At 43.2% G+C, this 13,750-nt stretch overlaps 1 protein-coding gene across 2 annotated transcripts in view; it reads right to left on the bottom strand.

The window, feature by feature from the left end:
• STK26 (serine/threonine kinase 26) overlaps positions 1-13,175 on the bottom strand; it is a 33,173-nt gene extending 19,998 nt beyond the window's left edge. The window contains exons 1-2 of one of the 2 annotated variants that reach the window (XM_062584451.1): positions 13,056-13,175; positions 12,811-12,934 (exon numbers count right to left, since the gene is read on the bottom strand). In XM_062584451.1, the coding sequence (XP_062440435.1) occupies positions 12,811-12,852 (42 nt within the window). In that variant the 5' untranslated portion in view covers positions 12,853-12,934; positions 13,056-13,175. Of the gene's footprint in view, positions 1-8,418; positions 8,465-12,810; positions 12,935-13,055 lie in introns of those variants that run through there. The other variant, XM_062584452.1, reaches the window with a different exon arrangement.
• Between the last annotated feature and the right edge of the window lie 575 nt (positions 13,176-13,750).

The raw sequence follows: 13,750 nt of genomic DNA, 5'->3' as shown, positions 1-13,750 counted from the left end.
TTTTTTTTAAAAAAAAAAAAAGTTTCCATGGGGAGTCACGTCTGTTCAAGAGCAGATGGCATGAATAGAGTAGGCAGAACATATGAACTCCACTAACACCTCTGAGAAGGTATCACCTGTAAGTGGACAAATCAGGAAGCACTGATTTGGTGCTGCACTACTGCTCAGGATGACCTTTCTTCTCCTGTTACCCAACTACATGCCATCACCATCTGCGTTTAGCACCATATATAGAGTCACAAGATAATAGCACAGGTTGGAAGAGACCTCAGAAGGTTATCTAGTCCAAACGCCTGCTCAGACTCCCCAGATAAAAACCTCTACACCCAAACAACTTTCGCCAGCTTTAGTTGCACCAAGTAAACTGCTTAACCAATCTGACAGCCTTCTCTGATGGAATGACTGGCTGGGTAGATGAGGGGAGAGCAGTGGACGTTGTGTGCCTTGACTTCAGCAAGGCTTTTGACACTGTCTCCCATAACATCCTCCTAGAGAAGCTCAGGAAGTGTGGGTTAGGTGAGTGGACAGTGAGGCGGATTGAGAACCGGCTGAAAGGCAGAGCTCAGAGGGTTGTCATCAGTGGCGCGGGATCTAGTTGGAGGCCTGTGGCTAGTGGCGTCCCCCAGGGCTCAGTACTGGGTCTCATCCTGTTCAGCTTCTTCATCAACGACCTGGATGAGGGGAAAGAGTGCCTCCTCAGCAAGTTTGCCAGTGATACCAAGCTGGGAGGAGTGGCTGGCACACCAGAGGGCTGTGCTGCCATTCAGAAAGACCTGGACAGGCTGGAGAGCTGGGCAGAGAGGAACCTCCTGAGGTTCAACAAGGGCAAGTGCAGAGTCCTGCACCTAGGGAAAAACAACCCTAGGCACCAGTACAAGCTGGGGGTGGACCTTCTGCAGAGCAGCTCTGCAGAGAATGACCAGGGAGTGCTGGTGGATGACAAGCTGACCATGAGCCAGCAATGTGCCCTTGTGGCCAAGAAGGCCAATGGTCTCCTGGGGTGCATTAGGAAGAGTGTTGCCCACAGATTGAGGGAGGTGATCCTGCCCCTCTACTCAGCCCTGGTGAGGCCTCATCTCGAGTACTGTGTCCAGTTCTGGGCTCCCCAGGACAAGAGAGACATGGAGCTACTGGAGAGAGTCCAGCATAGGGCTACAAAGATGATGATCAGAGGGCTGGAGCACCTGCCCTGTGAGGAACGGCTGCGAGAGCTGGGCCTCTTCAGCCCGGGGAAGAGACGACTGAGGGGGGATCTTATCAATGTGTATAAGTACCTGAAGGGAGGGTGTCAGGGGGACTGGGACAAACTCTTTTCAGTTGTCTCATGTGACAGGACAAGAGGCAATGGGCAGAAACTGAACCACAGCAGGTTCTGCCTGAACACGAGGGGGAACTTCTTCACTGTGAGAGTGACGGAGCACTGGAAGAGGTTGCCCAGAGAGGTTGTGGAGTCTCCTTCTCTGGAGATATTCAAGGCCCGCCTGGATGCAACCCTGTCTAACCTGCTCTAGGTGACCGCGCTGAGCAGGGAGGCTGGACTACATGATCTCCAGAGGTCCCTTCCAACCTTACCGATTCTATGATTCTAACCGCCAGACTGACTTAGTCATAAGCATTTTCTTTTCATTTTGATAAACACAGCTATGCACCAATGCTCTGGCTATATTCTGCTGTGAGATTGCCTAGTTGGCTCACCTTCCTATCCCTGACCTCTTTCTTTTACCTGTTTTCCAAGTTCTGCATTATTTGAAATAAAATTAAAACACATTTGATATTTAACTTCCAAGATTATACAGATATCTAATGACATGCACCAAATTACAAGAAATAATTTAGTAATTTAAAACCATGTTTTAATAAACACTCATACACACAAATGATAGAAGACAATTTCAGCATAACATCTTGATTAATACGTACATTAGATAGATGTGAATGCTTTCTGGATAGATACAGACGCTTCAGGATCTGCCAGAGCCAGGGCAGCTCTGTAACTATCATTACTTACAGAACTGGATCTTCTTCTAAGAAGGCTCATTAATGAATTTCATTAAAAGGTACTGAATATAAATGGATAAAAACCAGAAGCTTCCAAGCATCTCAGACATAGACCAAGTTAATACCCTGTATCTAATGAAACAATAGCCAGGATCCTCTAGGTTCCCCAAAGCAAATAATTTAACAGAGTCTCATGGGACTCCTTTTAACTACTTTGTGAACGGGAGAACATGTATTCTGTTGCCTTAACAATATTTCTAAAGCCTGTCCCAGAAATGCTGTTACATTATCTGGATTTTCAAGTGTCTCCTGGACTTTACTTGGAACAGAGGATCCCTTAAAATTGTGGGAGTGGATATTACAGAACAGCTCACCTACATTAAGAGACATTATTCAAATACACAGTAAGAAAAGCATTAATAAAGATACAACAATTAGCTCAAAACACTTCTAAAATTTTAGTAAGAAAAACCTGGAGTATCTAGTCATATACGGCTTTCAAACATCTGCTACAATGGCACTCTAAGATATACTGGTATCCTTGGAAGCCATCAGAAACATCTGTGTATTTAAAAGACACTTATACAAGCAATTGGTCACTAAAATGAAAATCTGATCTTTACAGAGAGAAACCAAATGTGAACTTTAAATAAAAGAGCTATCTTACAGAAAGGATGAGGAAAGAAAGGAGATCGTGCTACAGCAAAACTTAATGTAAAAATCACCAGCATGCACTGCAGCACCATTTTCTTAAGTCCTACTGTCCAAATTAGGGTTAACAGTAAAATTAGAAAGTGATTATGAGACCTAATGTCCAAGGCATCATGTTTTGTCTTAAGACAAATATAATTAACATTATATATTAATATATAATATATTATTATATATTAATTAATATAATATAATTACATATCATATTATATATATATACTCCCATACTTCATCTGCATATGAAATACATTTTACCTCTTTACTTAAGATATAGCCACCACACTTAGTGATTTTTTTCAATTCCTATTTGAGATCTTCTCCCCTCAGCCCAAAATATTTGCAAAACCATATTACAACCAATTAAAGCTACCCATACAAACAGTGCCACAGCCTTGTATAGATATGATTTAAATAGTTTGAAGTCAACGAATGCATGGCTGTAAATCCATTACCACTTATAAAGCATCAGAAAAATGAACTCCAATATTCAAAACAAGGTAGAACACATCAGAACTCTGATGCTACCCTGCAGTTCTTTTCAAGACTCAAACGTCAGGACAGTAGTTATTTTACTGTATTTACTAGGACTGCGTAATATTTACTGAAGACAAGAATGATCCTAACAACCAAACAATATAGTTTTACAAAATATCAAATTTTGACAATACAAAGTTTTTACGCACAGTAGGTAGCAAAAACTGGATTTTGAGATCTGCTGTCCTTAAATGGGACTGAACCTACGCTACATAGTTTAGGAAGCATCCCCCTTCTCCGACAAGGCCAAGCCTCACTACCACTTTTAGTGAGAACCTGGAGAACTTTATAAAAACAATGAAAAGCACAAAAGCAAGTAAATAAATGAAAAAAATCCACATAGCTAGTCAGCTAATAGTTACAGAGGACAGTTGCTTGAAAATTCTTACAACTATCAACATTTTAAAATCAGCTTTCCTTGAAAGTCTGAGAATAGTAAAGAATGAAAGAATCTACTTCATTCTCAAAACATTTCTGACCTGTAGCAGATGCATGCTGTCAACTGCATATTGTGCTGAAAATGGAAACAACCAAACTCACTTCCTCTATTCTCATCTACTCTTTCACTTTTGTAACAAACAATGAAGAGGCTTAAGGAACAGCATAAATAACCAAAAAGCAAAATAAACACATCTCCCACAGACCAGCTCTCGCACATGGGCAAGTTAAAAAAAAAAAAAAAAAAAAAAAAAAAAAAAAAAAAGTTATACAAAGTATTCTGCTGCAGAGGAGAGGAAAGAAAGACAAAACCACAGAAAGCCTGCATGCCAATGGACTTCTTTGTAACTGAATGTCCTTATACTCCAAATGGATATCACTCAACTTGTATCCTGTAAAACCATGCCTTTAATCCTACCCATCCAGCATCAGTTTGCTCATATCTCTGAGGGGTGTGGCCTATCTAAAAGAGCCAGAAGAATTAAGAAAGGGGGTTTGAGGAGTACAAATCATGCAACTAGCTCTTTTACTGTGATTCGATAAAAACGCAAGTGATTGGACACTATTTATCTAAAAATCCCTTGATGAAGGAAGAAGTCAGGTCTGGAGTTCAACAACAGATCTCTGTATCTTGAAGCATTTAAACTTGGTTCTGCATTTATTATAGGGTTCAAAGTGATCTTAAAAAAAAAAAAAAAAAACTCTCATTTGTCAAGCAGTACAGGCCAAATGAGTTTTGAATAGATAATTAACCAACCTCGATGACCTATCTATACAGTTGAATTAGAAGACACAGGACTCCCGCAATTTCTCAGTGCTGAAGAATATTTATAATCTTTCCATTTTATGAACTGCTTCAAAAAAAACCCTAATCTGTTGAGAGACTACAAAAGCCACCTCTAATAGGCATACAGAAAAATAACTGTTTATGGGCAGCAGGCTACTTTTAGCAGTACGCCTTTCCCTTCAGCCAGCAGCCTGCTTATCAGTACAGGAGCAAACTTCTATATAGTTTTGCCACACCCATTTGAAGAAACTACTACGTCAAAACTGTGTCAGCAATAAACAAAATCGTGGCATTTGTGCCGTTTTCTGGATATTTAGAGGTTTAGGATCTACAGCTAAATGACAATTGCTACATAAATTTGACACACTTGCTGCTCTAATTCAGAAGCCATTTTGGCATTCTTTTCTGTGCAAGTCAGGACCTGATATACAGATTTTCCCACTGTAAGAAAGATTAAAAACATACTATAATCCAGGTAGAATAACGAAATCAGCTTTTAGTTTGCCAGTTCATAAACTAGAAAGCTGCAACAAGACCTCAAGTTTAACATAAATTTAAATAACTCCGTTAAATCTCTTTACTGAGGTAGTCATTACTTATTTTCAGGCTAAACAAAATGAAAACATGCCAGGAAAACACTGGTTGAAAAACAGCTCCAAAACATGATACCAGGTAACGGATCACAACTTTATCTACCAAAAATAATTATCCAAGAATAACCACAACCCAAATGGGAACCCACAGTTAGAAGGTATCACACCATTCCTTTAGTTTAGGGAAGGACCATTTTGAGAAAGGAATTAGAACACACCAGCCTGCTGGGATCCTAGATTTCTATCTTCTCCCCGAGGCTAAAGACCACCAAGCCTCAGAACTGCCATCTCCTTGGGAACAAGGGTCCTCCTTGATCATACTGATCACACTGGATTTGAAGCTACAACAAACACACAAGGCAAAAACAGAAATACAACTCCACAGTGAACTGTGAAGAAAGCAAGAAACTTACCCTGCCAACACCAACCTGCCCTTTTCAGGGAATCACCTTTTCAATTGCTTTGCAGCTCATTAGCTGATTCACAGCGTTGCAAAGCACCTCATTACATAAAAAAGGGAAGGTGGGGAGAAACACCCTAAAACCACCAACCAACCAGTTTCAGGTTCTTTTTGCCAACTAGGCTGGAATTAAGCTGAGCAGGAACATGCAAGTGTTCTTGCTGTGACTGGCTGCCAGATGACACCTCCTTAAGTGAGAGACCAGTGGCAGTAATCTCCCTGCCAGCATGACCCCCATCCACCACCATGGGTCAGGTCTTCCCTAAGCTTCTGCCAACCCTGGTCCTGCAGTTACAAGGACTATCTTTCCCTCCTTTGATTTCTCCATGCACTTGTAAACTGATTTACAGCAGTAGAAATTCAGAATCTTTTCAGAAGTTTCATGTTTGGGCACTTCAGAGTAACAATAGCCATTTCAAGGTGCACAGTGTTTTTGTTATTCTGCATTCAGCTGCCTCCCAGCACAGAATCCTGCATTGAACTCCAACTTGCCATCTAGCATGCCAGCGTACGGCTAATTCCAACACCCTCCAATCAATATTATTTCAATATGCAGGATAAACAACAGTGCCCAGTTGAAAGGAAAGCCTGCAAAGAACAGGAAAAACAAAACAAAAAACAAACGTTCTTCAGGCTCTAACAGATAGTTCTTGAATCTTGGTTCACAACACCAACAAGACCTAGTCCTGGGCTCTCAGGCTCCCCCCCTCCTGCAGCTTAAGTGTGAAACATACAGAGAACTAGCATTTTTCATTCCTTCTTCTCTTTCATTGGCACACACAGAATTCATGCAGATCCAAATTAGATCACTCCATGCAGCTTTTCCAGGTATGCCTCCTCAATCAAGACCATTCAGACCCAGATTTTAGCAAGACAAACTTGGCTTCACACTTCTGCTATGCAGTTCTTCAAAGCTTTTTTCATTAAGAGAGACAGAAGCTGAAGCCACACTCTTTTCTAAACTAAGGAGCTAATCAATACACAATACAGTGTATCTCTGCAAAACCACATGTACAAGATATGAGCAAGAATGAGACCAGCAAGCCACTTCTATCTTGTCAGTCCCTCTATTAATAGTTCCTCTGATTGAGTTTTTTGCCCTATTTAGACAGCAGTCCCTCTAGCAGAATAAATTCCCATGAATCTCACTAGATGGACACATTTCTCATGAGATTTAAGTCTCTCCTGCACAGCTGAAGAGTGCACTTGGCAATCCTCACCTAATCAGCAGAACACAGAATTACTCTTAAAGAAAAAAAAAAAAAAAAGAAAAGAAAAAGAAAAAAACAAAGAAAAAGAAAAGCCCCCAAAAGTTTCAAAGCAAAGAACAACTGGTAGGCCTCTAAATGTAAGTTAAAAGCACCTAAAAACCCAGTGAGGCAGTATTAAAAAGGAATCTGATTTTCAATGATTAGAAGTTAGAAAGAAATACTAAGATTTGGAACAGTGGCTCCTTTCATGATACCACACCAACTGTTTATTTCTGCAGAGACAACATGCATGTCGCTACTAATTACGGCACTCCAAAAAATTCCCTAACAGAAGAGCTTCAAAACCAATCTTGTACCATTAGTTCTCCCCTCCTCCCCCAAAAAACCCATCCCTGAACTCTGCAAAAGTCTGTCAATTATTAACTGAGTCCTTAAGGAGAACAAATGGAAAAAAAAAAAAACCTACTAGTCTCTTATCACTTTACAGCTGGTGACTTTTTTAATCTGAAGATATCACTGAAGAGTAAATTAGTAGTGCTTTTACTAGCACCTTGATAAGTCACCCTTTCACTTTTGGAGGATACTGAAGAAATGTATTTTCAGGATGCTGAAAACAATGAAAACTGAAGATAATATGCTTGTCTACCCTTACTGAGATGCTTCAGAGATCTCACATGACAAGTATTGCTGCAGACACATTCAATAATTTTCTTCACAGTGTGCCACAAAGTTACTACATACAAAGAGCCAATCCTCCCCCCAAAATACAAATCTAAGTAAGAGTTTGGTTTTGATTCACTTTTTAACAGTTAAAATGCAGGTACTTGACATGTTTTCTTTTAGAGCAAAAAAGGGAAAAAAAGAAAAAAGCTTACATCAGGACTTGCAGAACATGACAATCAGGCATTAGAGTTCAAAAAAAAAAAAAAAGCCAACATGAATCTTTTCAATGTTAAATTCAATAGAATAACCACGGCAGAATAAATTAACTAACACAGTCTTAAAAGTGGAAAATCTAGTTCCAGATATAATGTTTTCATCTTTCTTAGGGAAATTATATTCTGCCCAAACTGATACAATATGATGATGCAGAACAGCATAGGGATCAAGGTGAGAAGAGATGAGTTTGTTTTTATGTACTTTCTGCAGCTTCAGCAGATTTGCCTCTGAATTCCAAGTCAGTGCACTTAACAAGTGTATAAAACTATAGAATCTGCACAAAAAATGCTAGTAAAAGATTGCCATGCATTTTTCCCTTGTCTCAGCCTGATGACAAAACTGTACGCTGAATTGCAATTGGTTCCAGCTCCACAGTTCCAATGTAGCAGGTATTTTCCAGGTTGCTCTCTAGCTTCCTCCTTTGATAATAGTGGGACAGCACAAGCATGACGGAGCCCTGCTTTTGTCTTTGGAGCAACTTCTCACAATGCACAGGACAGAAGAGACAAGTTCAGCTATAGCCAGAGCTGAGTTAGCAGCCCGCTACCTGGTATGATACAACTTGTGCGTCATGCGCAACCAGGAAAGAAACAACTGAAATGTGGAATTCCACAAATAGTTTAACATGATTCTGCGTCAAATAGCAAGGAGAGATATTCTCTACAGGTCTTAAAATACTACGTCCCTGCAGTCTGCCTGCAGTGTGGCTAAAAGCACAAACCAAGGGACTGAAATCAAAGTACTCACCACTAAAACACTGGAGTCCATTCTAGACCAGTCATAAGAAATCCCAGTTGTCTCAAGTAAGCTGCATTTCTAAATAATGAAAATGTAAAGCCCTTTCAGGCTCACCGTAGAACCACTTGGATGCAGCTCAGTTTGAAGGAGAGGAATAAATTAACAGATCCTTGAATAGATCTTTCTTCAAAGTTTTATGTTCTTCTAATGCCCCCTCTTTAAAAATTTAAGTATTTGACAACTACGGACTGCTTGCTCTTAATCGGAAGTCATTCTTGCTACTACAGTACAAAGGATTACTAGAAATCTGACACTTCTAGGCTAGCTTTAGGCACTACATATAAGCCCCCCTTTCTGCCAATGTACTAGCATAACAGGAAAAGTATTTTCTTATTTGTCTATTATTTATTGATTTTTCAAGCATCAAAATTCACTTTCCACGTTAGACTGCAGCCCATTCATTTCTGGGCAGACGTCTACCACAACCAGAATTACACACTACTTTTTCTTTCATCTTTCCATACCTCACTCAGCAACTCTAAGTTAACTGATCTGCCTCTGAGCACTCCTCAGTGAAAGGATCTCCAGCTGCCAGGCTCAGGTTGTTCAGTCAGCAGCCCTCTAAAGCCAACCTGTTAACTGGCAACACAAGAGGGCAAGGCTCACCTTTCCATCCAAGTTTGTATTTAATCAAGTAATCCTTAAATTGTGAATCACAGTGCACCAGCTGACAGGTTTCTAGTTACTCTGCTTTTAGAGGAAGTTAGGCTCTTCATTGCAAGATAGTTTGAATGCCAATAAAAGCAGATGGAGATCAGGTCTAAACAACCTTGCTGGCTGCACTCAAGACTACTGCCATACAGGATCAGGAGACATCAACAAAGCCACGAGAAAAAGAAAATGTTTAGATGAGTAGGACAGCAGAGATATACAGAGAAACAAAACCCCAAATGAAGTTCCAGAGACACGGACATCGACAAGAAGAAACACAAGTGACAGAAGGATCAATACTTCCATTAATTAAATGAGTATTTCATGGATTTAGATTTTGTACAACAAATTAGAATAGTAAAAGTTTACACATAAGAACTCTATCAGCTAAAAACATATTTCTTGAGTGATGTTCCATTGCTGAGTCTAAGGACTTGTTCAGAATTTCAGGATGCTGACAGACAGCAAAATTTCCTCACTCTCCATCCTAGAAAGGCTAATTGTTACTCATTTATAATGTTATAAATAAGAGAGGTTGGAAAGTCCAGTTTTAAGAAGTTCAGAGAAATATATTAGATGCTGCCAATAACAAGCTCATGAGAACATGCATCAATCTGAAATGAATGACATAGCTACTTTACTTTAAACTTTCTGGTCATTTGAAAAAAAAATCGTAACGCTTTGATCTATACATCTCGCCTGTTGGACAAGAGATAAACAGGATACCTAGCATAGGTACTACTAGCATAGGATACCTACTAAGATGTTCAATGCCTTCACTTCAGCTTTGGTAATACCTTTATTGTCAGCACAGTCCCTTGATTGGTGAAAAATGCTGGTAGACTCTAATCTCTTCCTTCCAAGCCATCTCCAGTTTAACTGATATGAAGTGTTTCTGGATTCCCTCAAGATAGTGCCAGTGGACCAGTTTCTCACTGTGATATCTCAAAGCGTTCCAGACTAAGAATTATTTTGAATATTTTTATCCCATTAGAAAAAAAAAGGAACAAGTTACAATAGCATTACAATAAAAAACCCCAACCAGACCCTCAAACTCATGGCAAACTATGCAACCAGAACACATTAGTTGTGCTCAGATAGTTCCATCAACCTTTCATTTTTCCTTCTAATCTGAGATTCTATATAAAATGCTGTAATCTGGGATATCATACTTCAGAACTTTATTTAAAAAAAAAGTCACTAAGTATTTTGATTTTACTAAACAGGCTAAGCTTGACAGCTGGGTAAGTTAACATCATGCAATTATAACAAATAGAACCTTTCAAAAAATGAGAAAAATAATGTGTTTTGGGAGTCATTTGCAGAGGCAAAAATTTTTAGGTATAAAATTTGGTTTTGTTAGGGAAACGAGACAGGTTAAACAGAATGCAGTCTCTATGCAAACAAATGATTCTGTAACTACTCATAAGGGCAACAGATAACACTACCTCTGGGTCTCCCATTACTGACAGGGTACTGCAAGTCACAGCCTGAGTTCACCAAAATAACTCTATGTGACTTTCCATTGTTTTCTATGTTTGGATTTTTTTTAAAAAGGAGTCTGACTGTTTGTTAGATGAAAGGCCTTAAAATAGTCAAAAGAGCTTCTGTAACATTCCAGTGACAAACTGCCAGTTTTCCTCTTGCAATGGCTATGGGAATTTATATAGTAAGTTATTTTTGTATTTCTGATAAGCAAATTTTTCTGCATAATGAAGTGGGATGGAAAATACAGCACTACAACATAACTGGAAACCTCAAACCTGTAATGCACTCTCTGGCAAATTCCATTTCCAACTGTTACCTTCAATAAAATACTTCCCTCAATACAGGCTACAAGACAAGGAGCTGAGACTACAGGCACTTTCCCACAGCACTAGTTTTAATAGAACTATTAGATCTTCTTCCATCACACAGGAGCCTGTTTATTCCTTCTTCAATTAATCACTATACATTTATTTTAAACAGTGAGCATAAGCAGGGACACGTTTTTAAATCACTTACATGATCCTGACTGAATAGTTCAGATAGGTTAAAACCAGAAAAAGCAACTATACTTGAGAGTAACAGATTCTTCTAGAATATATGTATTTTAAGCTGTATTCTGACTTTTCTTAAAGAACTAGCAAAATAATTTTGCACTTAATTCAACTTCTTCATATTATAAGATGTTTCAGGTCTTGTGTGTTAGTCTTCATTAAAAAAAGGAAGGTCACCAAGGGAAAACAAATCTTAATTCTGTGCAGCTGTACATGTGTAACAGTTAAAAAAATACTTTAAACCTACAAATATTTCTTAAGAGGTCTGGGTTAAACTAACAACAATACTAATGGAACAAACTGCCATTATATAAAGTTTATTGGTTTAACAATGGAAAACAGTGCTTTAAATAATTTCAAGGTCCTTTGTGATGACAACGCAGCTAAGGAAATAGGACAGAAATACATTAAGCGGGTAGAAAATAAAGAATTGGTAAACTTGAATTTTGAAATAGAAGCCTCCCAAACAGGAGAACAATTAAAAAAAGATAAAAACAAAAAAAAGCTCAGCTAAAACTTCTGAATCTTTATCGGGAAATTCTTCAGCTTCCCCTTGTTAAGTATGTATCAGCAAGAACCCTGACATATCAACAGAATAAGGAGACTGAGAAAGGGTGGTCTACAACCTCTTATGTCAACAGAAAGTCATTAGAAAAAAATCCGTCAAAAATTAACAGATTTCTGATTTCTGATAAATTGCAGTGTTTCTGAAAGGCAAAACAAACCTTAATATAACTAGCCTAATTTAATACATACATACTGTTTATACATCAACTCTGCACTTGCTAAAACTGATGACGGTATCTGACCAAATGAAATTTCACCTTTCAGTTTGGAAATCTCCTGAACTGTTACCTATATGTATCTCCTATATAGAGATAGAGCATAAAGGCTTCGATGTTACCAGAACTGAAAAACAAACAAACCAACCAACCAACCCTGAGATGTACAGGCATGACTACCCCACGAGTGAAGAGAAAGCTGAAAGCACTGCCTGGGTCACCCATCTCTGCCAAATAAAAAAAAATCAGCACTGAAACGAGCTTGGTCCTTAGCTCCTTCAGGCTCAGTAAGGATCTCGGACCAAACCGACACAAGGCTTTTGAGCAGAGGACGAGTCAGAAGTATTCCAACTTTCCTTAGCAAAACCAATTAGACAGCGGCGGGCGGTTGGAGGCTTTTTTTTTTTTTTTTTTTTTTTGGTCGGTGTTTTTAGCAGAACCAGGCCAAGGCTCCTTCCCGGGCCGAGGGAGGTGGGCGGCTCGGGGCGACGGCGGCTCCCAGGCGCCGGACCTCGCCTCGAGCATCTCCCGGCCGCTCGAGGCCCTGCAGCAGCTACCGCCGAGACGCCGCGACTCAGCTCCGCTTCGCCCCTCGCCAGCCGCAGCGGCTCCTACGCGCTGCTGGATGCGGCCGGCTCGGAACAAAGGGCCAAGCGAGGCGGCCCAAGCCCCGCGCCCCGGCCGCCGCCGGGAGAGGTACCCGCGGCCCCCGGCGGAGGCCTCTCGGCGGCCAGGCCGCGCCGCTCGCCCGCCAGCCCGCCCGCCGCCGGCGCCCAGGCGGCGGCCTCCGCCCGGCGCGGCCGCGAGCGCCGCTTCCGGAGCCCGGGCCCGTCGCCTCCATTTTGGGGCCGGCGCGGCGCGCCGCTCACCTGCATGCCGGGCACTTGCACCGCCACCGGCGAGTGGGCCATGGCGCGCTGCGGCGGCGGCCGGGCGCCGCCCGCTGCTCCCCTCTCTCTCGGCCTCTCGGCTCCTCGGCGGCGGCGGCGGGGCCTGGAAGGACAAAGCGGCGGGGAGGCGGCTTCAGCGCGGGCCGCGCTCCCTCCTTCCCGCCCCGCGCGGCCCGCCCTGCCCGGGAGCCGCCCGCCCGCCCGCTCGGCTCGGCTCGGCTCACCTCGCGGGGCTGGGCCGGGCTGCGCGACGCGGGCGGGGAAGGGGGTCGCTAGCGCCGCTCGGCCATGCCCGCCGGGCTCCTGGCGGCGGCCCTGCCCATGCCCCCCTCCCCGGGCGCGGGGGCGGCGGCGGCCGGCGCGCTGCGGGGCCCCCGGAGAGGCGCGCGGGCGGCGGCGGGCGGCGCGGCGGGGCTGCGCTCAGAGCGCCATGTCGGGCTCCGGCAGGCGGCGGCGGCGGCTCCTTCCGTCTCAGCTCCGGCCTCGCGGGGCGGAGCCGCCGCCGCCGCCGCACGGGCCCCGGCGTCAGCTGCCCCCGCCTCTCCGGCCGCCGCGGGCCGCCCGCGCGGGGCCGCAGCCGGCGAGGGAGCGAGCGAGGGGCGGCGGCCCGGGAACACGGTACCCCCCCCGCGTGGGGACATGTCGCACGGGGCCGCGGCCTGGGGACTCGCCATCCTCCCCGCGTGGGGACCTGTCACACGGGGCTGTGACCCAGGGACTCACTTTCCTCCCCGCGTGGGGACCTGTCACACGGGGCTGTGACCCGGGGACTCGCCGTCCCCCCCTGTGGGGACATGTCACACGGGGCCGCAGCCTGGGGACTCGCTGTCCCCCCGTGTGGGGACCTGTCACACGGGGCCGCGGCCTGGGGACTCGCTTTCCTCCCTGCATGGGGACGTGTCACACGGGGCTGTGACCC

Source organism: Rhea pennata, chromosome 11, assembly GCF_028389875.1.
Source record: "Rhea pennata isolate bPtePen1 chromosome 11, bPtePen1.pri, whole genome shotgun sequence".
Classification (NCBI taxonomy): domain Eukaryota; kingdom Metazoa; phylum Chordata; class Aves; order Rheiformes; family Rheidae; genus Rhea; species Rhea pennata.
Note: the sequence above shows the minus strand (reverse complement) of the source record. Positions and strands in the feature narration are given on the sequence as shown.